Below are 25,230 nucleotides of genomic sequence, written 5' to 3'. Positions count from 1 at the left end.
TTTTCTCTTCTACAAGTAATTTGTCGTGTTGCTGCCTCCAGTCACCATTAATGTTTTACCCTGCTTTTATGTTATTTTAAATTATGCTTAATTAATTGATTCTAGAAAATGAGAGCAAGTCACAGCTTAATTAGAATTTTATGATTTTTTCAATCTTCTGCCCTCCTTTAGAAGTGTGTGATAAACTGATCTTCAAGATTAAGCTATGAATCTTCAAGATAGTAGTCAAACCACTTATATCCTACTCTGTTGTAATATCACTCATTTTCAAAAACATGCCTTTTTACTGCGTGTGCTACCATTCAGACTGAATCTGTCTTCTTCAAACTGTCCTCTTGAATTGACTATAGCAGCTGTCATCACACAAGAAAATGGGTATTAGTGTGCACAGTTTGACTGCTATATCAATTCCTGATTTCACTCAAGTACTGTACACAGTATTTTATTTTTTTTTTTCATTTTTTCCAAGCCAGTCTTTAGTTAACTTGCCAAGAATCTAAGAGGAAGACAAAGTTTAAAAAAATTATTGTGTACTTAAATTTGTCAAAGTAGATAAATATAAACTGTGTGCAGGAACAGCAGAGGTGTTGTTGAGTACAGAGGTGCTTGTACTCTTGTACTTGTGTGTTGACTTTACTATCATTCTCTTAAGATTTTGAAATGTAAATTTACCAGTGACTTATTCCTCTCCAGAATTTCACTTCCTCTTCACGAACTTCAAATGAGCTTTGCAAAAGGAAAATTCATACACAGAATGACAGAATATTCTGAGTTGGAAGGGATCCGCAAGGATCAAGACGAACTCTGAAGTGAATGTCCCATAACAGTTTTTGTTTTCATTTAATGATCCTTCAGTTTTCTCCAAAGCTTTATTTTTCATCTGAAAAAATATGCTAATATATAAGTATTGTGGAAGAATGACATTAGTTATATTTTTCTCAGATGATCACATTTTATAGGTGAACTATTGTTTAAATAGCACGCGTGATTTGAATATGTTAGTCTGTACAAAGTGCTATAATAACATGTTTTAAATAGTTACAGATAGCTGTACAGTTTGTAATTTTGTCGAAGTAGTATGGAATAGATGCACAGAATGTATCATAGAATCACAGAATGGTTTGGGTTGGAAGATCACATAGTCCCAACCTCCCTGGAGGTTGCCATGAGCAGGGACAACTTTCACTGGACCAAGTTCTTTATGTGTACATTAAACACCGCTTTTTGCTTTGAATATGATGATGCCATTTTTTTACTCCTTATTTGATGAAAATGTAAGCTACTTATACATGTTATACAGTGGTAGAAAACACAAGTACAAGTATATGCAAGCATAATTACTCTTTCTGCTCCTTTTTCCCATTTTTCCTCCTTTTGTTCCTACCATGTTAGAATGGTTATTGCTCAACAGGAAGCTGAGGTTTTGCCTGTTGGGATAATGACATCGCAAATGAAACAAGTCAAATGTACTACACTACTTTTATTTTCTTTGCTTTCTTCATCTGTCCTCTTTTCTTTACAGTTTTTCCTCTATTTCATAGGTAGAAAAATGTGGTCAGAGAGATATCCTAGAAATATCACAAAGTGATGGCAGTTAAAGGATGATTATTTGGTTAAAAAACAGATGAAACTGAAACCTGCCACAAGTGCATCTTCATGGCTACTTGTTTTTGAATAAGATTTTCAACATAATTCATTGAAAAACCAAGGAGTGTTTTGGAGTTTTGTTAGCTTTTTGAGCACTGTGCTTGAGTTCCTGCAGTTGTCGTAACGTGTAAAGTCCAAAAATACTTTAAAAAGAATTTCTACTTGGAAACTCTCTGTTAGCTTTAGGTTTCATAAAATGCTGAGTAAAATAAAAATTTTTGAACTGTACCTCTGTTTAAAATTTGTTTAGTAGTTATTTCATTTAGTATTCAGTTATCAGGATATTTTTAAATAATGTAGATGATTCCCAGGCCAAACTGTGAAACCACCAAATGAGGGTCTAGCTGAGGGATTTTTTTTTAGTTCACTTGGATCTATACAGCTTCTACAGTCACGTACCTCTGGAAACATTTAACTGCTCCAGTCCATGATGAAACCAGAGCTAATAAACTCTTTTTGACCCTGACCTGGCTGAATGCAGAGCAAACCTGATTGTCCTTGTTCCATGCTTACGTTAATGTCACCTCTGGAGAGGCACCTGGAATGTGCAGAGCCACCTGAAGCTGACCCTCCTGGTGAACTGTAGTAACGGCCAGGAGAGAATTTATCCTTGCTTTTGCCAGTCGAGCTGATATAGTTGTGGAGAAGTTTTCATTGTCATAATTATTAAATGAAAGGAATGAGGTTCCCATACAGTTTTTGTAGTTCGATAACATTAACAGCAAAGGCAATTTCTATGGCCTTCCTCAATTTGAATCCTATTATTAGTGAAACTAATCTTAAAATGTAGTTACTTCATAGAAAAGTAAGCTTTGGAGAAGTGTGCCTTGGAAGGAATCCAATAATCCATGTGATTATTTTTGTAATAATTTGAGATAAGGTAGAAAGATCATACAGTCTGACTCACTACTGACTAATTAGTGCCTTTGATTATGGCTCACTTGGAGGAGTTCTCCTTTGCTGCACTATAGGTTCCATGTATTAATTTCTTCTGTGATGTGTTCCTTGCACACCCTGAAATGAGGACTTCCCTGAAATGAGGACAGCCTTTTCTGAATTGAGGACAGCCTTTTCCTTTAAATGTACTTCCATAGTTACCCTGTTACATTGTAGTCATCTACAGCTTTTCATTACATGGCCATACTGGATATTTAATAAGATGTGTAGAGTACATTGAAATAAACACCTGTGTAAGAGAATGGCTTTGATATTCAGTGAAAGCAGTTCAATACATTATTGAATGTTTAAAACCTCAGAAGACCATTGCAAGTAGGCTCTGATGCAGAAGAACTTATCTATAGAAAAGCTTAGTGAAATTAAGGAAATATTTGCATGATTTTTGTCATTGCTTAATCAAATGTCATCATGCACCTGTGTAAAAATTATTAAAATGTCTAGGTTAATACCTTAGTCTGGGGTTTATGCTATTAAAATAATGAACATAAGGCTCTACTAATGCCTTTTTACTTCAATAAAATAAAAAGATGAATTTATATGAGATGATGACACAGTCAAATTATTCCTAAAAAGCTTAAAATTATATCTGTTTAGAAAATAATTAAAACATCTGCAAACCCTTACAGATAAGAGCAGTTGGGTATTTAGCCCATTGGAAACTCAGGCATGCACTTAATGATACATTTTTGGATGCTACAGCCAGTATCCTGCTTAAGCCTGCTTGGTTATGGGTATGTAGCTTATCCAGACTTACCAGAATTAATCAAATCACAACAGTATTCAAAATCATCATCTTATATAAGTCTGAAATACTGCATGTTTAGACTTGTGTGGTACAGACCACTTTGTCTTCACATTCCTGATTTATAAAGAGCAGAATCTCCTTGCAGCTACATTTTTTGTCCCAAATGTATGGGTTTGTGTTACTGGTTCTTGAAATAGTCCTCAGTTGTGTGTCATTACATAGGTAATCTTCTTAGTAGAAGAATTACCTTTGTCAGCTGGAGTGCTCTTTGTAGTTCTGCGCGTTGCATTTTGAACTGCCCTTTTTTTACTAGTAACTTCGTAATATGGATGCTTTTGTGAATTGAACGTGAAAAGTATGACAGAATCAGTCCCATAATTACTTTTTAATAAGTGTCAGTCTTTCTAAAAAAGGAAATTATGTAATTGCTCCATGGTTTAAAACACAGTTTTTTAAATACAGTCTTTTATTTTGTGGAATTGCTGCGATAACTGTCTCTTACCTAGCTTCCATAAAGAAAATAGACTTTGGGACCCAATCAATGGGCTTGTGCTAACATGAGGATAAATAGGTTGGGGAACAATTGTCGGTAGGTGCTACACTTCATTTTACAAACAGAATCTTGAGAGCTGTAATTGAAAAGAGGATATTTATTAAATAACTGATACTGTGAATGTGCTCTTTACCAGATACAACAGCACTGTCATAACAGCTTTGCTGCAAATAATGTTTTCAATGATGCTTTTATATTACTAAAAATAATTTCCCACCATTTGTTAGAGATTTTTAAAAATACAGCTGTCAAGTCTGTACAGAGGGTAAGAGAGATTTCTTAGCGATCTGGCAAAAGAGAGTCACATTTTGTTTGCTTAGCTTAAAGGTAAGGCTGATCTTTAGGAACCACTTTCTGGAAATCTCTTCCTGTGGTTCAAACTACTATGCCTTTAGAAGCATTGATGAATATTTACCTTGTTTGAAACCAAAAGATTGCTTCTTACTATGTAAGGAGTGCAGGTTAATTTTTCTTATTCAGTCCAAATCTGAGCATGACTTGCACAGAAAATTCTAATACAGTGTGGATTTTTAATCAAATCCAATATAAATCCACATCACTGCTGGAAAATATGCTTTGTGCATGAGATGCATGCTTAGTTTGTGTGTTTATTTGCAGTATTTTGTGTTAAAATATGTGTTGCTAATTCCTTATGAGTTAATCTTTCTTTTTATATCCATTCTATTTTCTGTAAAAGGAAATTCTTTGCACTGAAGAAGAATTTGTTCCTTTGAAGTCTACATGATTCTGTGTGAGACAAACTAGACAAGTGAAGATGTGCTGATAAGAAACATTGGCCTAATGGCTTTTTTCCCCCTAGAAAATCCAGTTTTCTTGCTTGTTGATAGTGAAAAAACTTGCAGTTTCTCTTTTGTTTTGGTTTGAGGTTTTTTTTAGTTGCTGTAAGGCTTTGCAAATGATAGATACTTTCATGTGTGTTGGTGGTAAGAGTGAATTGATCTCTATGTGTTTTCCTAATATTAGCATTTTTTTAGGGGTAGAGGTCTGAGGTTTTTAGTTCTTCAGGTTCTCTTTTACCTTGTACAAGATAATGCTTAATATCAAGGATCAGGAGAGGGCAGGGAAATGGGTGGTTTTTGAAGCACCTAGTATTTAATCGCTAGAGTAATTTTGAGTTCAAGTATTTAAGAAGTAATAATGGAGCATTACTCACAGTGAATTGCTTGTATGACCAATTTCCCACGTGCGTCCTTTTGCAAATCATTTGGCTCTCTACTATTAATGACACCACCTTGATTTCCTCTTGTCATTACGGTGTCTTCCAAAGTCTGGAAAATTCTTTGGTGCTTAAAAGTAAGGTATATTATACACAAAAACTCTTTTGTATGGATGAATCTAAAGGATTGTTTTAAAAATACTGATTTCAGTTGACATGAAGATCCTGCAACATCAAGTAACTCAGGCAGTCTGTTATGTAAATTCCTCCATGAGGTCACAAGTTTCACTTAATTGCTCTTAAATGTCAGGTCCTCCACTGAATGCACTTGTACGTTGTGGGCCTCTATTTAGATGATCATAATACATCCCATCCCTCCACACTTGGACACCAGAGCATTTTATTTCTGAAGTTCTGGTATTTGTCGTTTCTGAAAATAATACCTATACCTCTCCATTTTGGGTTTTTTTAAAGCTTTCTGAAGATACATTTATATCAGGTATCTTATTCTGAAGATACCTAATATCAGGTATTCTGATTTGAAAATGCTAAATATTCTCAGTAATGTTGTATATCCAAGAGCAGCTAAAAGAGAAGAGGTACTGAGGGAGTTTAGCCAGAAGGACCTTTGGGAATTAAAATTGGTATTGAAATGTTTGTCTTTTGTTTTGGAAAACTGAGTTCTGCTGCAGTCCAAGTAAGAGAAAGAAAGATAAAGTCTGCGTAGAAGTCCTGTAAAGTAAACCTGTTCATTTTGTGATTATTCCTGAGCCATAAAAAGTGTATATCAAGGCTACCATGGCTGTGATGAGCCTTTGACTCTGCCATGTAATCCGAAGCGCAGTAATGATTGAATTGTTTTCCATCTCTTCAAAAGAGCTGATTAACTGTTTTCAATTCTTTGGATTATTTTTAAGATATTGTTCATGAAAATCTGAAAATGGGGTCAGATGGGGAAAGTGACCAAGCTTCTGGAACATCATCTGATGAAGTTCAGTCTCCCACAGGTGTTTGTCTCAGAAACCGGATACACAGACGAATCTCCATGGAGGTAATTTATTTTTCATATAAGGATCATTTAAATTGACAAGAGAGTTGGGGGTTGCTTTAATTGTTTGTTATAACTGGTTGTCTTCTCAATTAACTATAATTGTTCTGACATAAAATAGTTTCAATTCTGCACTAAATACGTCCTCATTTGTCACACAGAAAGATGGTTATCTTGCACTGTTTATGAGCTGTTAATTTTGAAAATCTACATATGGTTTAAAACTTGGTTTTTTGGGAGGAATTTCTTGAGTGTAGCATTTGAATAGCATTCCGTCACATTCTGTGCAGTTCACTGAATGTATTCAAGAAGATACATGGTTTAGACATTTTTTTTACTTAACACTGTTTTCTGGTTTTTGCAAAACTAATGCTACAGCAGCAGTGGTCCTGACTGCTTCAGCCTTTTCCTTTCTTCCTGTTTTTTTCATAAACGGAACTTTACAGGATGGTAAACAAAAGGAGGAAAAGTACCTTATGAATAACTGTGCACATAATTTCCTTTATTTATGAGTCTCATTATGAATACTAGCCACCCTTGTGCTTGCTTTGTTGTCATTTCCCTTTGTGAACTAAAACAGAACACTTCCTTTTTCTTGAGTGTATAAAAGTTACAATTATAATGATGTCTTTGTTACAGAAGCATGTAAAATTTTTTCGTTGCTGCTTTATAGTATACATAGCAATATGCACAGTTTGTAGGATTTTAAATCTTCATTCAAAGCCTCATATCAAATACTGGATTGGGAAACAGATTTGGATAAGTTACAGTAGAGTGGACGTGCCAAAACTTTTTTTATTTGTGAGGCATTCTGTTATGCTTGGAATTCCAAGACTCCAAGCATGTAATGCAGATATGAATCCAAGAATGTTGTGAATTAGCTGTATTGATTATTTATATAATTTCTTGCATGTGGAAGATTTTGTCTTCAGAAGCCTGAATTTGTAAATTAATCTCAGGTTTGATCTAAAGACTTCATTCTCCCAAGTTTGCTTGCTGGAGTTTGCTTGGGAGAACTAAGGTGGGCCTATTGGTTTATGAGGGATACTTAAATTAAGAAAAAAAGTCATTGTAAAAACTTGCTTGTCAGAATGCATGCTGGAGAAACTAAAAATCAAGGAAATTATTTAAAAGGATTATTTACTTTTTGTTCATTGTCTGTTTCCTCTGCATTTTGAAATGCACACTTAAAACAGGAAAGAAATACAGAAATTAATGATGCATGATGAAATTACAAACTGAAATGGAAATCTGTCAAGTCTTCCGGAGAGGGCTAAGAAGCATTAAAGAGTTCTCTTTTATATTAGAATTTAAGAACTCTAAAACAAATTACAAAAGAACTCGGGAAGAGTCAATAAAGTTAAGGAAATTTCTGTGTAGTTTTTCATAAGGTGTCAAATAAAAGCATCTTTTCATTGACCTCTTTAATTGTGTAACAAACCTAATATTACTGGTTAAGAGGCTTTGGGAAGCTTCTAAGTTTTGTTTATGCAGTGCTGATTTTCTTGTTTTCCTCCAAATTCCAATGCTTGTTTCTGACTGTTGAAATTAACATCATTTCTTTATTGACTGGCTCAGTCAGTGAGAGCAGGAATGTTTCTTTGGCAGCTGTTCATGTATATTCTGTAAGAAGTGCAATGTTTCCTTCAAATCCCTTTAGTACTGATATGGTGACTTTTCCCATAAGATTTCATGCTAATGTCTGCCAGCAACCTCAGTTCTGAATTTTAAGAATGCTACCATTGAGAGATATTTTTGGTGGACTTAAGTTTACTTCTTAGAAGTGCTTAGGTGGGACTTTTACCTGTTTGTGCATTCCAGAGGGAGAAAACTATAACAATCTTCATAGCTTTGGTTAAATTACCTTTCTAATGATAATCTTTTCAGTCAACTTTCTAATTTCCTTAGTGAAAAGGCCTTAAGTGATTACATCGTCTGCCTGTCTTTCCCTCCTCCTGTTTATCCCGTGGGTCATTTTTAGTCAGTTTTGACAAGTGGGTAGAAATCTTAGGTGCTAATTCTCTATTAATTTCTGTGAAAAAAAAAACTCTGCATCGGGAGACATTGTCAATGTATCCACTGCTAGGAAAGATGCAGACTTTATCAAATGCCACAACATCCATATATGAGTTGAGCTTCAGGATATAAGTCAATAGAAAACCCAGTTTTACTCGTTTTGCTGTTTGTGGAACGGGATCGCTTGCTTCCTTGGCCTTTGAGGGAACCAAAGAAAGGTTTCCTCTTGCAAAAATCATGCCTGCATGCCTTGTGTGATTTGTGCCATGGAGCTGGCTGGTTCAATAGTAGCAATGTGATTATATAAAGAGAAAGAAACATCTTTGTTGTTAATTAAGTTTCTGTTATTTCAGTTTTATTTTGCTGGCTTGTGGGGACAGTTAATCTGTCATCTCTAGACATCACTGAGTAGCCTATACTCCCTTTATAGCCATTTAGGTTGAGTTATAGCTGTGTGCTGTACATACACGTTGGAGTAAATTAGTGTATGTGTGACAGTGTGTTTTTGCTGTAGTCTGCTGAAGTCATCAGTCCCACTTGAAATCCACTGTAGAATGTATTTGATTAAATGTACACAGTTGGATAAACGCGATAAATCAATACTCTTGTTCCTCCACATTAAGGTGAATGTGCCTGTCACACTATGGCTATGTGCTTTTTTTGTGTTTAGTTTGGCCAATATTCACTGTATTTATAGTGGTTTTGTTCATAATTACTTTGTTATATATGTTTGTTTCTCTCTGCTGAATTGACAGAGACCCTGAGTTGTTTTGAAGGTAACTAATCAGGTAAAGCTGAAACCTTGGAACAGTCCTTTTTACTTGAAAGAACTTCGTGTATATAACCAGATTTTTCATGCTTAGCTTGACCTTCCTCTAGAATTCTGAAAATTATCAGCCCATCAAAGAAAAACTCAACCCTTTTTTAAAAGTGCTTGCTGAAAGCATGCATACTGTACTCAAAGTGCTAATTAGAAAAACTGAGTATTAATATTCCTGGCATGTTTTGTCCATTAGAATACACATTTTGATTTTTAGTGCCTATCCCGACTGCAATCAAATAATACAGAACTACAAATAAAATGCTGTCAAAGAACAGACATATTATCTGCTACAGAGTATATGAAAGACTCTGTTGGGAAATAAAACTTGATGTTTCTAAAATTTTTGTATAGAAATATCTTGGAAGATAGAGAAATGCGAAATAGACAATGGAGAGAGAAGTGGAAAACATGTTTGTTGTAGCAGAATCTCCATAACAATAGAAAGCTGAAATTTCATAACCTTAAATTGCCCTGCTTTAGATAGGAAGTCATCATACTGCAATGTAACCTAAATATGAAGCATTTTAGATATGAAGTGGTGATAGTGCAATGACAAAGAATCCTACTCTGCAGTGAGAAGTCTGCTGGGGTGAAAACTTTCCATACATAGAGATACCAGCTTTCAATTTGTCATATCCTCCCCCATCCGCCCCCCCCTTTGACATACAATTTAGGCCAGCGTGACTGCTGCAGACAGGGAGATGGTGTGCATTTGCTTCTGAATTCGACAACACTGCAGTTGAGGTTCTAATTTTTTTTTTTAAATGATTATTTCTTGTTATCATGTGTTTAGAAAACAAAGAGAACATACCAGAATCTCACTGTGTTGCCTAGATAAAGTTTATTTTGCCTGTAATCCACAAGCTACAAATTGTTGGTAAAGCAGTTGTGAGGTCTATTATGTGAGGACTTTGGCTTCAAACAGCTGTTGGGTTTCAATTAAAATGTCTACTATTCTCATGCTAATATTAATGATTACTTAGTAAATCAGTAAAATTATCAAAACAGTTGTATGGAATAATTTTTTCAAGTGTCAGAAGCAGTACAGCTTAAGAATGACTACATGTGTATCTCTGTTTTAAGTGTATGTGCTTTCATCATGTAATGAGAAACACTTCTCTAGATCATGGAGCTACAACTTAAAGCATTTTTCACTTTGATTTTGCTTGAAAAGAAGACATGGGCAGTAAGGCATCAATATAAATTCATGTTTCAAGCTGTAAGGGTTCGCTGGGGTCCCTGTACCCATGCACTGCATAGTGAGTGCATCATTAAGAGCTATGGTGGATAAAAAATACAGAGAAACAGTCTGTGCAAATTGAAACATCTGTTTCCCTTTCCCAGAAGTCCAAGGTCTGTAAGCTGTTTTAGCATGTGAACTGGCGGAGGGCCATAACCCACTGTTCACCAGCCTGTTTCCCAGATATTTTATCCTGAGAAAGAGTTCCTATCCATAGGACTGTCACATTAGTGACAGAAGTGTGTTCCAGATCAGACTGCTCCTACCACACTGCTATAGAGTATAATTCTCCCCTGGGAGGATTAGCTGAAGGGTCATGCTTTTAGCTGAACAGAAAGAAATAACAAAGGCTGTGAATTGATGCTGTAAAGCAGGTGAGCATTGTGCTGGTCACCTTCCAAAAGGAAGAGTGTGGATGAGAAAGAAGTTTTCGATTAGCTTCACTCTTTTACCAGGGCTGTGACTAGTTTAGGGGGTCTTGACACAATCTGAGTAACTCCTGAGAAAACCCCACAAAATTAATTGGTGTTTCAGCTGACATAGTGTTAGGATTTTGTTCATAGGCTTCAGATTAGAATGTGATTTATAGATCCCCATTCACATGTGCTAACAGGGCACTCTTGGATCTGTTCAGTTGCTTGAATGCTTGAACAGCAGACTGGATGGCAGTACTGACACAGGTTTTTGGTTGGGGCAGTGCAGTATCTTCTCCTTCCATTAGTTTTGGAAGCAGGAAGCCACTGTATCCAGGAGAGCCTGAGCTTTCAACCCTACATATCTTGCCCCTCGAGAGGCTCCCATGGATCCCCAGCAGACATTACTGCATGATGCCTTCTCTGAGCAAAGTTTCTTCCTTCCCTCTTCCTTCTGTGCCTGGCAGCTGCAGAACTCTTTCTGCCTTACTTACTGGGTTTTGCCTAATTTCCTTCTCTTTGGCTCCTGAGAATGCATAGCTCTTTCTTCAGTTGTCTCTTCTGAGAATCTAAGCATGTAATCACCTACCAGAAGATTTCAGTACTAGACAGACAAAAAGTTGAAGCTAAATACAATCAAGACTTTTTTTGATTTTCAGTGGTCACTGTGTTATCTCCATTCAGTTATGCTTGGCAGCTGTCTCAGCCTTTCTCAAGGTAACACTAGAAAATGTATTACCATCTTTGTAAACTCCTGCTTTCAAGTTCACAGGAACCTTGATGAATTCAAAGTCCCTCTTCTAAAACCACAACCGTACGTTCTAAATTACTAGTACAGTTTTGATGAAACTGATGGACCTCCTTTTGATCTGTTTGATTAGCAGACTTTAATTTCTTTTGCTTAAAAAAACTGTCACTGCAACAAGAAAAATAATTTCAGTTTGGATAACGGAGGACTTTAACCTGTTTTTTGCTAGATTTTTTAAAGGATAACTGTCTTTGTTGTAAGCAATTGATACTTTTTTTGCCTTTCTGTTAGGAACCTTTGTAATCCCGGTGCTAAAGTTCTTGCATTCCACTTGCAAATGCTTCTTCCTTTAGAAAAGCTACTGCACTAGGCAATACTCTTTCTATAAGGAGGGACTGTATGCTTTTTTGGTTTTGCATTTTCATAACTCGGATTTCCTTTAAAGTTCCATTTAGGAGTAGTCTGATATAACATTGGGTGTGTTCAGCCATCTGTAAAACACATCTCTAGTAATCACTGGAATGCATCGGATGAGAAGTAGTAGGTTGCAGTTTCGTACCCTGCACTCCAGCCACACTTCTATCCAGGAAGGTCAGATTTCCCGTTCTCACATTCAAGAAGTTGGTTTGTTTTGAATTAGCTAGTTTCTTCATGGGACTTTCCGTTTGGTACTTGAAACTTTGTTGATGGTGTGAATGCTAGTGTTAATAATTAACATTACACAGAATTGTTTTAAAGGTCCAAGTTTGCATTTTTGCAGTGGCATGTTCTATTTCATTTCTCATGGTATTTTTTCCTTCCTCTCTGCCTCATTCACCTGGCAAGCTGATAAATTTGTGCTACCTTCTTTCTTTTGGACAGTTTCTCCTATTACTATGTTACAGAAACTGATGAAAACATACAGAAATCTATATTTAAAAATCAGGGCGGTGTAGTAGTAGATGAGGCAGAGCTTACTTTATTAGCTTCTGTTACTGCCCAGCACCTACCACTGAGTCAAACAGCCATCAGACCCTGGATTTCAGCAGGGTTTATGTTGAGGCTAATGCCACAGAGTGATATCTTGATAGGTGATAATTTAGCCAAGCAAACAAAATCAGACATGATCTTTTTAGGGTTGTCATTATTTTTTTTTCATAGTCTTCCTTATATTCTGTAAGTTCACTTCCTTACAAGCTCTCTGAGATGCAATAAAATAATAACAAAACAAAAGTAAAAGAAAAAACACAGAAGAACTTTTAATTATTTCTGGCATAATCTGTCACAGATTTTCTGTGTGTTTATACACTTGATGAAAAGAAAGTTAATGTCTCACATTTGAGTTTCATTTCTCCTTTCTCAGATTTTTCAAAACTGCTTTTATGACACATGTACTTATTTTGTTTGTTTTTCATTGGTTGTGAATAGAAACTCCTGGACTGCAGTTTCTGAATACTCTGTGCTGAACAGTTTCAGTCTTTCCCTCTAAAACTACTGGGAGATATGAAGTAAATAAAAAAAACTGCCTGTGTTTTTTTTTGAAAAAAGAAAGAAAGAGTAGTTTTTATTCAGCCAGTCATTAGTCTAAGGAGCATATCCATGAAATGAAAATTCTTGCTAAAAGTATTTTGAAAAAGAAAGTGTTCAGAATTCATATATTTTACTACTTCCATGAAAAAAACCTGTTGACCTATAATTCTAATTTTGTGCCTTCAGAAATACTAATTGTTGCAAATACTACTGAAAAGATATTTAGCACATTTCATAAGTTTTTCATGGTACTAAAGTAAATTAAAGCAAAGATAACCTAACTTTAACCTAGTTTCTGTGCTTTTTATTTTTATATTATTTATTTTATATTTTTCTTTGGCCATAGCTACTGTACATATTGGGATCAATTCTGTCCCAAATATAAAAAGCCACTTGATTCAGTGCTCCAGATTGATGCTTTCTTAAATTGTGTTGCAATTAAATAGACTGGCTGAAAACCAGCATGGATTTATGGTACGAGAAGTAGCAGTGATCCTTTGTAGTCTTAAGATTATATTTTCATTATTGCTTCTAACAGAAGAAAAGGTTCTTTGATGACCCTTTCCTCAAGTTTACCAGAATACTAATTGATTAATTGTGATTTAATGTTTTCAGTGAAATAATAACAACAACATTTAAGTATAAAGAAAAAATGTAGTATTCAGATAGAAATCACTCTGCTGAAGGCACTTTATCCATCATAATGAAATTATAGCTAAACCTGTCTGTTGCAGGGGGGAATGATGATTGTTTTATACACATATAAGGAAGACTGGTATAGATAACTCATCCCAGCTGTTAAAATAGACTTTCTGGCTACAGTAATTGAGGCCTATTTATAGAGGAGTTAAAATAGCATCCTACAAGGATGCTGTAGGTTTCTTTTGAATGTGTATACTGGTGTTTTTGATTCAACACCTCAGAGGTCTACAGAGCTGTAACCAGTTCTTCACAAATATGTTCTCTGATTTGGGGTTAGTTTTTTTTCTATTTGCTTTGCCTCTAGCAGTCTTGTTGTATGTCATAGTTTCATAGAGGATCCAGTTGGCTTCAACTGTGCTGTCATTTGACAAAAATGCACTGAAATTTGATAAGGCAACCTTCAGAAAAAACTCCACAAGCTGAAATATTGCAATAAGTATGCTTAAAAGGTTGTATATTAGAATGTTTAAATTCTTACTGGCATAAGCAAGTGTTCTAAAATTAATGTTTGCTTTATGTATCATGAAGTAGCACCTAATACACATTTTTAGTTGAAATATGCAAGGCAAGAATAGAGGGAAAGGTTGGTTGTTTGGGGGTTTTTTCCAGTAAGCATGTCATGAAGTTTAACTACATTGCATAGAGGGTTATATGATGTAGCATCGTAGATGTCATTAAGCATTCTCTAGTGAACAAAAGCTCTGTGAGTTACTAGTGAACAGCTTGTGGTTGCAGCTGACACATCTCTCTGGTCCTTGCTAAAACTGGTGAGAAGGCTAATTCAGACCAATGCTTACACAAGAGAGCATTTTCATTTGATCTATAGTGGATTGTTTGGCTGTCAGACTGTCTGTATTCTTAGAAGAACAATTCTTTTTTCTTTGTGAGGCTGTAACAATATCTTACCGATGGAATTTAGCAATATTAACTCTTAAAAGATGAGGTACAGTTTAAGGGAGAGATGGAGAGCAAGTTGTCTGCTGCCTTATAGTAAAGTAACGATTGGTCTGGAAATGTAACTTATCAATGAACTGAAGACCCAAAACAATAAGGATTGGTATATAATGATGTAGCTTGACAATATAGTTTGTCATGCACTGACAAAGACAGCTTCCTTCTTGGCTTCTAAGCTTATATCAGTGGATAATTACTCACTTTGCTTTGAAGGGGTAGTTATCTGATAGTTCACTTTCTTACACCATATCACTGCATCATCACCTTAGAGACCATTCTCCTCCAAACCCATCTGGCCACACGTAAGGAAATACTGGGTTTGGAGGTACTCAGCTGTTAGGTTGGCTAAATGAAACATTCAAGTAAGAGTCAACTGTGGCTGATGTTATCATGGTTTCCCATTCCAGTTTTTCTAACAAGTCATTTGGTATTACAGGATTACCCTTCTTGTGTTTTATTTGCATCCTACTGCTTCACTGGCAGAGGCACGAATCTTTCTTCTCTTGTTGTAGTTTTGAGTGCAGTGCCATTTGTAGCCCAGTAGATTTGAGAGAAACTTATTGTTGCAGCAAGATAGAAGCAGTCTGCAAAGTGGCACATTTGTTAATGGATAAAAATAAAAGTAGCCTTGTTTTTTCTGCTTTTTGTAGTGTTGTAAAAATTGGGTTCAGGAAGACCTTAACAAATCCTTCCCTGGGGCAATTTTCTGGTTATGTATTTTATTTTTGATTGTAGTTTTTCTGTTTTGTCAAAAATATTAGTATCTATTGTGTAAATGTGCTATGTAAGTCAAAGACATAATGACTCGAGTTGTCAGAAGACAGACTAAAAGGTGTGAATGTTTCAGATTATTTCTTTTTTGAGCAGTTTCAACATGTAGAGTTCAAACATTCTCTGTCCTGTGTTAGGTACATCTTTTTTTTAACTTTGGTGAAATTTAGTGAAGTATGTAGTGCATCTTGGCCAAAAAAAAAAAAAAGGTGAGTTAAGCATATCCAGAAGTTTTTTGTTATAATATCTGATTTAAAGAGTGTAAAGTTAACAGTTTTCTTTTCACAAATAAAAGTAGGCTTATCCTGTGGAAAAATGTACTTTTTTGACAGGGTCTAAGAGAAGTGAAAATTGATCTGCTGATCAGGAATGAGACTTTCTGAAAAGTGTCATGCTGTGACACTAAAGAATATTTTATGAGTCAAGTCAGGAAACTGTAAAGGGGAATAGCTGGTAAGTTTTTTTTATGGACAGTAGGAGATGAGAAAAGGATAAGTAGAAAAGGAGAAGTTTGACAGTCAGATGTGAAAAAAAGAATGTGATAACAAAATTCTAGTATTAAAGTCTTGGGAATGGCTTACTGTTGGTGCCAAGTCAAGAAGCTGATATTTGCAATAGTATTTTAGGCCATCCGAAAGAGGACTATAAGTAATGAAATAAAAAAGTGTTAGGAGTTTTGTTTTTCACTTTAAACTGTGGGTGAAAAGCAGGCTAAGTTTGGGGGGTTTGGTCTTGGTTTTTGTTTGTTTGTTCATTTTTAATTTAGAAGACGTTTTGTTTACTCTATAATGTTAAATTCCTCAACTCACAGGACCTACAGGATTTAAGTTGTGCCCAAGTGTAAGTAGTCAGTGGTAGACAGAACATGCACATCAAGTTACAGCAACACAGTTGGGTGCTAGCCAGATGAAAGAAAAGGCTCCACGAACTGTAGCTCTTCTCAGAGCATTTGCTGTAGCTGGCATTAGAAATAGATGGTAAAGACAAGCACGAGTTAGGGTAGTTTTTCTCCACAGAAAACAAAGTGATATTAGTGTCACAAGTGCTTAAATGTTTATCTGCCATCAAACAGGGTAGGACAAATGTGATTCTCATTTCAGACAAATTATAAAAATAGATTGCATTTCTCTGCCAGTAATACCAGTAGTAAAGGAAAACTGAGAATAAGCATTGCATATGAGGATAGAAAATGTGTTTTTAAGTTTTAGAAGGAGGGGGGAAAATGCCAGAAGCATTCTGGTTTCCCTAGCAAATCAAATGGTGCCTGAATATGCTCTCCAGAGTGTAGTCTGGAACTGGATCAAAAAATAACTCATTAAGTAACATACAGTTAACCTTAGGCATTTCAGCATTTACAGTACCACACTGATATATTCTGTTGCAAGTTGACCCTAAAGATAACTGTAAAGGAATTAACTAGAAAATGCTATGAATTGACAAGCTTTTTCATATATCTAGACCTCATTTGGAGAAACAAATCTTAAGTGACATGCAAGAAAATAATATAATTTTAATTTTTTTAAAGAAAAAATTGTTCTACCTGAAGTACTTTGCTGTCCCTAAAAGCTAAGGTTCCACATTCCAGTAAACCTTTGCTTCTTAAGAGTTATAAAGGAATGTACCCAGATTCCCTCTGCATAGTTGAGGGTCTGTGTACACTACTTACACACCTGTTACGTTTAAGAAAGGATATATAAAATAACATAGAGAGTTGCTCTGTTTTACTACCTTTAAAAATTAAACAAAAATTTAGAACGTTTATAAAGGGATGCAAAATTAGTGTTAAAAATGGACATTTAACTCTGAAGGATTGACTGTCTCAAACTCTTAAGTATCTGAAGTTAAAGAGGATAGGAAAACTCAGTCCTGCTGTTAATTTTACATGCTTCCTTATTCTTTTAACAGCATTGTAGCAAGATCTTCTAACGGCCTGCATTTTTAACAGCATCCTAATAGTTTCAATTATAAAAGCTTTCTTGGTTTTAATTTGTTTTTTTTTCTTATGAGAAATGCTAACAGGTCATTGCATTCAGTTGGTCATTGAAATTAGTGTGGACAAAGTCCTTTGTCCAGAAAGTCTCTTTTTCATTGTTTCACGGAATTCTGCAGAGATTTAAGAGAATTAGAAATTCTTAAAAATCACTGTTTCCTACTGTTGCTGGCACCGCAGCCTGGTTCACACCAAAACAGCAGCAAGCTGTGGGGTTTGGAAGAGCAGGTTTTGCTGCTAGTAAAGCAGCAATGGCAGGACTGTGGTGGGATGGCTGCATGAGCAGAGTGAGGGAGCGGAGCTGGAGATTGCATCTAACATGCAGCTCTGGGCTTCAAACTCCAAGGGCAGCCTCTCCATAAAGGCTGTTCAGCACCAGCAGGGAAACAGGTCTCCCCTGGGCTTGACAGCCAACCCAAACTGCCCAAAGGGCTATTCTGTACCATCTGGCATGGCACTCAGCAATAAAAGCTGGGAATAGGAGGGAGGAAGGGGGAACATTTGCAGGAATGGGGGAGGAAGGGAGGACATTTGTCTTCCACTTCTTGAGCCACTGCCATGCATACTGAGGCCCAACTTTCTGGGAAACAGATGGACCACCTGCATGCCGATGGGAAGCTATGAATCAGTTCCTTCTTCCACTCTGCTTGGGCACACAGCTTTTGCTTTCCCTGTCATTCCCTACACCCACAATCTCCTCACCACCCTTCTGTCTTCTCTGCATCTCACGGGAGCAGGGAGCGGGCACTCCTCTGGGTGCAGGCTTGACTGTGCACCGGGGTCAGCCCACAGTGGGAGGGTAAGTCTCATGCTGCCATCAGATGACCAGGTTGCCCAAGCATCAGCAGACTGCCTGGTCTTGAACTTAAGGCTCAAAATTGGTGGGTGTGTGGTCGGGTTTTTGCTTTTCTTTTAATGTTATCTCAGTTAAATTAACTGGGTTTTTCAACTGTGTCAGACTGATGTGATTTCAGTTTCCAGTTTTTCTGTTTAGCCACTAGGAAACGTTATGCTTATTCCTCTTATGCACATCAAATGAATCCCCTTTCATGTTATCGTATAGCATTTAATTATAATTGCTTGCTTTTCCCAAGAGGTGGCTACTTCAATTATTGTGAAAACTGGGAGGAATTAAGGTGGTACAGAGAAACAAGAAACAATAATTTCCATTTTTCAGATATCTGGGGTTCCAGTCTAAATTACTTTCTTTAATTTTGTCTATTTTAGGTAGTTAGATAAAGGATAATTGTAATACAAAAAAGACTTCTTATTTATGATTCTATAATCTTTCAGATATTGATGTCATAAAAGGTTTCTGGCTGGGAGGTAGCAGTCTTAATACATGGTTTTAAAAAAGAAGTCTTGGCTTGGTTGGCATTTCACCACAGCCAAATGTGCATGAGTATTGCAAGTAGAATAGTAGTATAAATCGTTAGGAGGAAAAATCTATAAAGTATCTGCTGCAGTTTTCATAAAATCATTATGTTTTTGTCACAGAAAAGAACCGTTCTTCAATTCAAAGAAGTTAAGGAGAATAGATAGTGTTTTGATTTTATTTACAACATGGCAAAGATTCAGGCTTCCAGCACTTAATACTTTTTTTTTTAAGGGGAAAAAAGAATGATTACTATCATGTATAATCCATTATATTACATTCTGTTAGAGAATAAAGGAACAGGAATTATGTAATAGATTTACAAATACCTCCCATTATAATATTTTCTGGTACTCAAAATATTATCTCTATTTTTTTTTTATGGTACCTGGGCTTCAAAGTAAGGAATTCTTAAAGAATCTTAGACTTGTTTCCCTTTCTCTCCATCTGAAAAGTTATGTTTACTGATGGCAGACGCTGTGCACAGTTAATGGCATAATTTTCAAATTGCCATCACAGCCTAAAGGCTGCCTTTGCTTCCTTCTTCCTGTATACCTATCGACTTTGTATGCTTGGAAACGCTTCTTGGAGGCTGTGGAGCCAGGTTTGAAGCACCACTTTGGCTGCATTAAGAATTAGTGCTGTAAGAGGAGAGAACATGCAGATTGAAAGCTTTGGGGTACAATCAACTCGGTATTTCATGAGGCCTTTGAGTTGTGGTCTGTGATTTCAGTGTCCCTATAAACATTCTCCGTTAAAATCCCTAGAAACAGACTGTGTTAAAATACATATTGTCAAACAAGCACTGTCAACAGTGAGAAGAGAGCACTGCATAGCAGATTTCTGTGCCATAAGAGTTAATGGATAGAAGTAGGAGAAAGCTATTTTGCCACACGGTATATAGGATGTTCAGAAGGTTACGTTGAAAAATTCAGCTCGGTGCTCTTTTCTTCTGCTGTCTTGGTATTTACCAAATTGTTCTTGAGCCATCAGAAAAAGAAAATGAGGATATTTGGCCCAGTGTTGATCTGGGATTACAATAGGAAGGTGGAGTAGAGTGACGCTGCTCCTTCTTCTGTCATCCCCGTCTTGTTCCAGCAGTCTCACGGTTTTACTCTGCAGTGAGATGTCAAAGCTGCTTTCCTTAAGTCAACATGGCACGCCTTCCTTTGTGCTCAACTGTTTTGAAGGGCTACCAGAATTTTCTGAAAAATGCAGTAAATTATAGGATGAAATTATTTTTCATGATCTGAAGCCCTCCTCAGTAGGAGAGAGGCATTTCTCTTTTCAGATGACTTTAGCTTCACTGAATTTTAGTTGCTTATTACAAAAATGGCATTTGCATAGCCTGGCAAAAAGAAAGAAAATATTGTAGTGGAAAATGCCAGCTTACTGTAGGGAATACTTCTAGCTCCTGTTATGATTAGTTAGTTCCACCACTCTCCCAAACACCACACAGGCAGTTTTACAATTGCCAATGTTTTGAAAAATTTGAAATACTCAAGTTGAAAATGAGTTAATAAACTTAAACTAAAAGCTGCCAGAACGGAGCCATCCTTTTATTTTCTTTTGATTTAACTTCAAAATGTTGGTCAGAGCTGTCATTCTGTGAACAGCACTTTTTTGTTTAAAGAAAATTTAAAAATTCTGTACCAAATGAGAAGTAGACACTTATTTTTTTCAGTTATGCAAAGAAACTGATATTGGGCAGCAAAGCAGGAGCTGACAGACTTTGTGCTCTGTACCTAAGGAGGTGTGAGGAGCAAAAGGAGAAAAGGAGGATCATCTGCCAGAATTTGGAGCTTTGCTGGCATCTCTAAAAATTTCTGCCTGTATCCAGTGGCCATAGTGAATAGCATACGTAAATCATTGTGGGGGGATATATATTAGCACTTCAGTCCTACGTGAGATTCAACTAATTGCCAATATGTATAGAAAATATATATCTTTAAGTGATACTTCTCGCTTAGCTTTTGCTCCAGGTATGTGTGCAGGTCATGAATATACATGGCTCAAATACATTCTCATCACTGAAAGCTTAGGAAGTAGTTCACCAGGATCTTGAGTCTTGAAAAGTCTGACGATCCAGTTCTTTTGTCAGCCTAAGCCAATTTGGCTGTCGGCTTCCTGGGCTTGCCCTGCCTCTCTTGCCCTGCGTTCAGGCTATGAGCTTGTGTGACCTTACACTGAACCTGTTTGGAGCACAAAGCTGGCAGGAAGCTTTTGCACTTTGCCTGAGATAGTTTCTTGATGATTTAGCATGCTGAAATAGTTCAAAGCTGCTGCAAAGACATGAGTAGAAGCACATGGTCAAGCCTGAGGGGAACTGAACTGGGATGTAGCTGCCAACATTTTAGCTCAGGATGCCCATCTGGAGGTGACTGGTAAGATAGAAAAGGGTAACTTCCAGAATGCCTTGCTGCCCTCAGGTCAGTATTGATTAAATCTGAGCTCCACCAGCAGAAATCTGGAGTTCCCCTCCTGTGCTGGAGAAAAGTGTGAAAACAGTGGTGCTTCCAGAGGTGTCCTCTTAACTTTAGGGTAGAATCTGTGGGAGTGGATTGTATACTGTGACGTTCTGCATGATTGTCTTTACTTGGATAAGCTACCTTCACCAAAAAACAATTCCTGCTGTTTTGCAAAAATACTTCCCATGTTTTGTGAGTTTGGATATGTTGTCCTTTTATCTCTGTCATGGCGACTGGCCATTTTAAGAGAACATTTGATATTTTGTTTTCTGACATGTTTGAGATTAAAGCCAAGCTAAAAATAAGAACAGTAAGAATGTACAGTCACCCCAAAGAAATCTTCTCCCTCCCATTTGCTGAAATGTGAAGTAATTTTGTTTCCCTCTTGTCTTAGAAATAATGTGTGTTGTTGTTGAAAAAATTTACTAGTGAAAAACAGAATCTGGTTTAGGGAAAACTGCTTTTATATAATGGCATTTTCATTTTCTAAAGATCCTATAGTAAAGAGTTTGAAATAGAAAAAATGTAATAATACTTGTTATAGTTGGCTCTAATAATGAAGCAGTTCTGTTTTGTAAGACTGGAAAAACTGGAAATTGAAGGAAGTCTGTGACTTCCAATAGTCAAGAGAAAGAGAGGGTGATATATTTTGAATCATGGAGATCTCTTGTTATTCTAATGTAATTGCTATAAGAAAACAAATGTATTTACAAGTCTCTGAATTCTCAGTCTCTAGTGTTCAAGGTATGTATAAGTATCCAAGTAAACTCAATACATTTGTCCACAATGTAATTAATTGCATTTTAATATTTTATTCCTCTTGTTTGATTAATGAGTTTACACAGGGTTTGTTTTTTTCTAACCTGTTATCTAAGCAAGTTGAAGTATTGTTAGGAGAGACTATGTTTTTAAAGCAATTTCTGCGAGATTATTTTTAATTGTATAAATCTTTCAGTTTTAAATAGTAACACTGGAAAACCAGTAACACTACAAGTGTTAAAAAATGTTTGACAAAATTATGAATTGTATTTGACCCTTCTCTTCTCAACATTCTTTGCTGCAGGATTTGAACAAGCGCTTGTCCCTGCCCGCTGACATCAGGATACCTGATGTCTATCTTGAAAAGCTGCAGATCAACAGCCCGCCCTTTGATCAACCCATGAGCCGACGTTCTCGTAGAGCATCACTAGTAAGTGTAATGCATCTGCCTTTCTAAACCAGCCTCTCGGGTCTTCAGAATCCATTTACTGCACGTGCTTGTATTCCATGGGTATGTTTCAGCTTCATTTGCACCTTGGCTTTTATGTCCTGTCAAAATCCAATTAAGAATTTAATTTCATTTTTCTCTTGCGATCTTGGTCCTGTCGTTTCTCACTGAAGGTCTTGACCCATGGAAATCAGTGGCTAAACGCAGCTCCTGAAGTACATATTTAAATCCTTTTGCTTTTTAGAGCAGGGATGATCTGTTTGAGCAATAGGCCTCACAGTCTTAGGTCAGGGCTGGGGCCTTCATATGATTTAGTAGGAAGACCCTAAAGCAGCATAATAGGAAGGCAGGTCCTCTTTACTGTTCTTTTTGTGTTGGATAGCAAATTTTCTTTCTCAGAATTGCTGTTGAGATGATAATGGGTGTTTTGCATTTTTGTTGTTGTTGTTTTAAAGCATATGTGATTTCCTAAAAGAACAAATGAATAAATTCACATACATCTTTTTAGATTATTGAGTTACTTTAAAAAATAAATGTTTTTCTTGGAGATGGCAGAATGAGTATTTCTATACTGTAATTAGAGTATAAGTCCTAGAAATGCTGGATACTTGTTCATAGAAAATATGCACATCCCTGAAATAATACAAAAAGCACCATTATTGCCTTATTTTACAAAAAATTGCTACATTTCAGCCATAATTTGGTCTATCGGCTTTCTTAATGTTAATTGAGGTTTTAAAGAGTTGCTAGACTGTTACTGAATTCCTGAGCAAATTCTTTAGTGAGAAATTCTTCACAGAGAAAAACTAAATACATTTTTGAAATGCACATTGATGTTTTCTTGATTTAATACCTTATTTGCTGAAAAATTAATATCAAAGTACCTGTAGTGAAATAGTTTCATTAACTGTGAAATATCTTTACTCATCATGAATAATGTTTTTAACAAAGCAGTGGTTGAGATTTCATGTATTTTTACCCTGAAAAAAATACAATTTAGTTCACTAGACTGACGAAGCTCTGATATGCATGCCACCTTTTACAGGAACAATATTAAAAGGAAAGAAGATTGGAGTAAAGCTCTGGAAGTAATAATAATGTAGCTAGCTGAAATATTTATGCCAGAATTTTGTAGCTCATTGACCCCTTAGTTACTGATGTAGCATTGAACTGAGGAACAGACTTCTCCAAACCTATCTTCAGATACTGGCAAAATACCTGCTCAGTAGAACCTTTTCAGTGGAGTCCACTATTTGGGGACTGGGGGAATTCTCCTGTATGTTTAAGTCTCCTTGCTCATTTAACATTGAGCCCTGAAGTTCTCTGTACCTTCTGGAAGACTGACAGAAAAACAGTGCCCTCTAATGAATATGGTTTGTGTGTGGAATCAGCATGCTGTCATAAGGTTGTTTCATTTCACCTTTTAAAAATGCTTTCATTTTTAATGGGCTTAAAAGTCCAAAATGAAACCCGCCAGCAGTGTTGTGGAATGCAGGCATGCATTTGCTGCATTGTCCTTTCATGATTTCAAACTAAGCTTTAAGAAAGAGAAATTCAAGGACTCGTTATTCCAAAATTGTCATTGAAAGCCTGGTAGCAGACTATTAATTACAATATATGAGTACTATGCTCTGTTTCAAAGGCATGTTTCTTTTCAAGGCTTAATAGGAATCAAAGGAAAAAGGCTATAAAAAGTACCAAGTGAGGACTTGTTATACTTTAGGTCTGGATTTTGTGCATACATGTACAGTATTGCATGCACAGTGGCATAGGTGTAACTTCTGCACCAGTTATTAGAAGTCAAAGACCAAAAATGCAGTGCTTCAGTGTTTCTGTGTAAGTCAAGGTAGATGCATATTGCAGAAAAAAATGAAATAGTTCAGAAATTATTTTGAAGGAAAAATGAAATTGATCTTAGTTTGAGGAATGTAAAAATTAGTTTTTCTTAGGAGTAATAAGCAACCAAAATGTGATCAAAAATTTAAACACATAAAAAAGCAGGTCTTGGAGAATATCTGTCTTCTGTATGTAGGAAATATATTATGGTTTTATTGTATAAAAAAAGATAATGAATTTATTTAGTCTTGGCGAAATCATCAACGTTTCTTAGTAATTAGACTGTCTGGCAATAATAAGACTAAGGGCTATGAGTTCTCCTTTAGTTTCTCCTATAAACTAAGCAGCCTATCTTTTTAATTCTAATAACATCTAATACTCACTTCAAGATATGTTTGTTTAAGTAGGTCAAAATGCACTTTGGAAACATAATATTTATTTTGCTGACATCGTACCTGTATAAGTGGTATGTTTAAAATCTCACTGGAGCTATAATCCCTAAGGCTTGCCAGATATCAACTTTGCTTGTATTTTGAGATAAACAGCTTGTCTTTGACAAGCTCCTAAATATGTGTGATGCTAAAGTAAGTATCACTGCTTAGGCAGTTCTAAAACATTTCATTTCTAGCAATAATTTAATAAAGCAGATCGACTCTTAATGCTGTGTTGGCATAATTATATACCCTTTTTTTCTCTTAGATATATCAAATATGTTTACAGACAAGATCTTATACTTACTTCAGATGTATTTTCTTCCATATGTTCTGAAAATTAAGTATTAATCAAACTTTTCTTACCTTCATATTGTATTGTTGTCAAATCTGAATACAGTCATCAGTATTTTTGTTACACTGTGTTACCATGAAATAATATAAAACTTTAATACCCATCAGATTTTTAGGAGCAAATCAGTGTGTTCCGATGTGTGTACCTGGGCACTAAAGCCAGACCAAGATCAAAGGATTGTTCCTGGAAATAAATAGCCAGTGGAGGGCTATGTTTGGAAGTGAAAGGTGATGCTAGGGGAGAAAACCTGGCTTTTTTGTCTTAG

At 36.0% G+C, this 25,230-nt stretch overlaps 1 protein-coding gene across 2 annotated transcripts in view; it reads left to right on the top strand.

Annotated features, from left to right (window-relative positions):
• Positions 1–25,230, top strand: part of CDK17 (cyclin dependent kinase 17) — a 90,017-nt gene that overhangs the window by 49,912 nt on the left and 14,875 nt on the right. For both annotated transcript variants that reach the window (XM_032689303.1, XM_032689304.1), the window contains 2 exons: positions 5,997–6,130; positions 22,200–22,325. In XM_032689303.1, the coding sequence (XP_032545194.1) occupies positions 5,997–6,130; positions 22,200–22,325 (260 nt within the window). The remainder of the gene's footprint in view (positions 1–5,996; positions 6,131–22,199; positions 22,326–25,230) is intronic.

Source organism: Chiroxiphia lanceolata, chromosome 5 (genome assembly GCF_009829145.1).
Source record: "Chiroxiphia lanceolata isolate bChiLan1 chromosome 5, bChiLan1.pri, whole genome shotgun sequence".
NCBI classification, from domain to species: domain Eukaryota; kingdom Metazoa; phylum Chordata; class Aves; order Passeriformes; family Pipridae; genus Chiroxiphia; species Chiroxiphia lanceolata.
The sequence above is the reverse complement of the archived record's forward strand: the minus strand, read 5'-3'. Positions and strand labels throughout refer to the sequence as shown.